General features: G+C 40.7%; 1 protein-coding gene across 1 annotated transcript in view; it reads left to right on the top strand.

Moving 5' to 3' along the window:
• LOC118409601 overlaps nt 1-2,440 on the top strand; it is a gene marked incomplete at its 5' end in the record, with an annotated part of 5,913 nt that extends 3,473 nt beyond the window's left edge. The window contains 3 exon segments of the mRNA XM_035810738.1: nt 47-312; nt 1,336-1,536; nt 2,135-2,440. Of these exon segments, the coding sequence (XP_035666631.1) occupies nt 47-312; nt 1,336-1,536; nt 2,135-2,305 (638 nt within the window).

The raw sequence follows: 2,440 nt of genomic DNA, 5'->3' as shown, positions 1-2,440 counted from the left end.
TGAAGTGTGTGGGCACAGATGAAGACATAGTAAAAGATCCGCCAAGAGATGCCCAAGACTGCAGTACAGTTCTCGGAAGAAGGGAAGACAGATGAAGCTGCAGAAAATTATTTGAAGAAGCCTGCAAGGGAGGTTCAGTTTGGAGCTGAAAAGTTGAGTCCAGTCGATGAAGAATCTTCGACAGTGGTCACCCACAAACATGGTCACCCGCCTGCTGGACACGTCCACTTTCCTGCCGACCTACATGGGCCTGAGCTGCGGGTCACACAGACTGACCAGGACCACTTCTCTGTCAACCTGGGCTTCCTACAAGTCAGTTATTATGTCTCTTCATATGTACCTGTGAATTTTCTGTCATCTTCTGGCTAGCTAGTCCTAGTACATGTTTTTGTATTGGAACAGACCTGATGTACATTTTTGCTGGATTGCTTACATGAAGATAGCTGAAGTGCATTTCTCAGGCTGACCACTTGAGAACAGTAGAGAAAATAATCTTTATCACACATGTTTGTTACTGTTTGAATTTTGTCATGCCTAATTTGGAGGTGCTTGTATGAAGAGAGAATGTCCTTTTGCCTACCATAGTAATGTTTCTTTCGACTTGTCAATCAGAGTCAGAAGGTACATTTGTACAAGAAACAAAATGTGCCTTAATGCTTATGGAAGGCATCAAGCATTATTTTATCCAGCTATATAAATTCTTTGCATAAGAAATCAAAAGCATTATTAATGTCTGTTTCACCATTTTTTTCTATAGCATTATTTTGTAGCTTTTTTTATTTTATTTACTTAGAGTTCACCACAAAACAAGGCTCATGGAGCCACTCAGACGTTTTGGGTTACAATACTGTGTTGTGAAGAAACATGTCTGTTAAGCTGCAATGTCTACATCAGAGTAGATGGTACAACTGCCGTTCTTGCCTAGAATACCAATATTACATGCAAATATGGCTTGAAATTCAACATGCAAGTGATATATTTGCCAAAGTTCTCATGTCCATAGCTGAATGTCATTTACCCTTTGCAGAAACACAAACAATGGAAGCTCGGAGTGTTGACATTTTATACGGCATACTGTGATGTCAAGTGGCTGGTAAATGTCAAAGCACTTACCATGTAATAGGTTTGCTAGTTGCAAATCAGAACAGCTGCTTCCTGTATAACTCAAAGCAATCCATTTTGGATGTAGCCTGGTAGCCATGCTATTATGAGCTCATGTATCTCTACAGTGCTGTGAGTGCTGCCTGCCCACCCAATTCATTATGGAGTAATTAAAAGGTGGTATTTCATTTTTAATCTAATTCTTCTCCATGTGTTTTACTGCACCTGAAACAGATCCACAGAACATACCAGGCCAAGTTCACCCTCAGACACGGCTTCGGACCCAGTCTGTCAGCCCCACCCCTGCAGAGTGTTTACTTCACTATTAAGGAGATTCATCACAACGTAGACAACAACACTGACACAGAGGGGAACCAACAGGACAGCCACACCTTAGTGTTAGAGGTCTGCACAGAGAAGGATGGGGTTGTGAAGGTGAGATTACTTGTTTCACCTGTCACTTTATGCAAGATTGTTTCAAACATGACCACATACTGCGACAAAGAGCGAAATGCTCAGATGACACAAGAAAAAGATTTGGAATACTTTTTTGAGGTTGCCCAGTACCAGGTTGCCCATAAACATTTCAGGTTGCCCAAGGTCCTAGTCTCAAGCTTCTCAAGTGAATTCCAATACTTGAAGGTTTTCAATTGATAAATAAACGATAGTTTATGGAATTCACACATGGTAGAAAAATGTCAAAGACAGAGTCCGCAAACAGACCTGAGCCTGACGAAAGGGGCCCATTTTTTTCATAATATTTGGCATTTTTCATATATTGCTTTCTGCCATGATTTATGTAAGGTATAAACTGTAACCCTATTTTTTTTAAGCAGAAGTTTTGAAACAGATCAATACTATTATATATCCTATTGAATGAACATTTGGTGTAAGCAGAAGCTGTTCCTGATTATTTTTAGGTGTAGGAACAATTTTTAGGTGTAGGAACAATCTTTCAACAAGTGGTATATACTGAGATATTGATTGCAGAGGATGCCATTCCACTAACTGCACTTCTGTTTATCTTTGACAGGAGGAGCTCTTCCTGACAACAGAAGAAGATGTCACTAAGAAGATTTTTGTGGAGCTGCATGCCAGAATCATGGGCAAGGGGAAGGGCACCCCTCTGCTGAAGGAGGGCGTCCGATGTCTGAAAGTCAACGTGGAGGAAGACTCAGAAATCAGCGACTGGGCAGGCTTCTGATTAACACATTTTAAACTGACAGTCTTTGGCTGAGAAAGTGAAAATGTAGTGGTCATTTTGCCATCTGATCTTTTGTTAGTTTCATCAAGGAGATAATGGATCTGATCACCCGAGTCTGATATGGATGGGTCTGAT

The sequence above is a fragment of the Branchiostoma floridae genome, chromosome 2, assembly GCF_000003815.2.
Source record: "Branchiostoma floridae strain S238N-H82 chromosome 2, Bfl_VNyyK, whole genome shotgun sequence".
Taxonomy (NCBI): domain Eukaryota; kingdom Metazoa; phylum Chordata; class Leptocardii; order Amphioxiformes; family Branchiostomatidae; genus Branchiostoma; species Branchiostoma floridae.
This window is presented reverse-complemented; position numbering and strand designations above follow the sequence as displayed.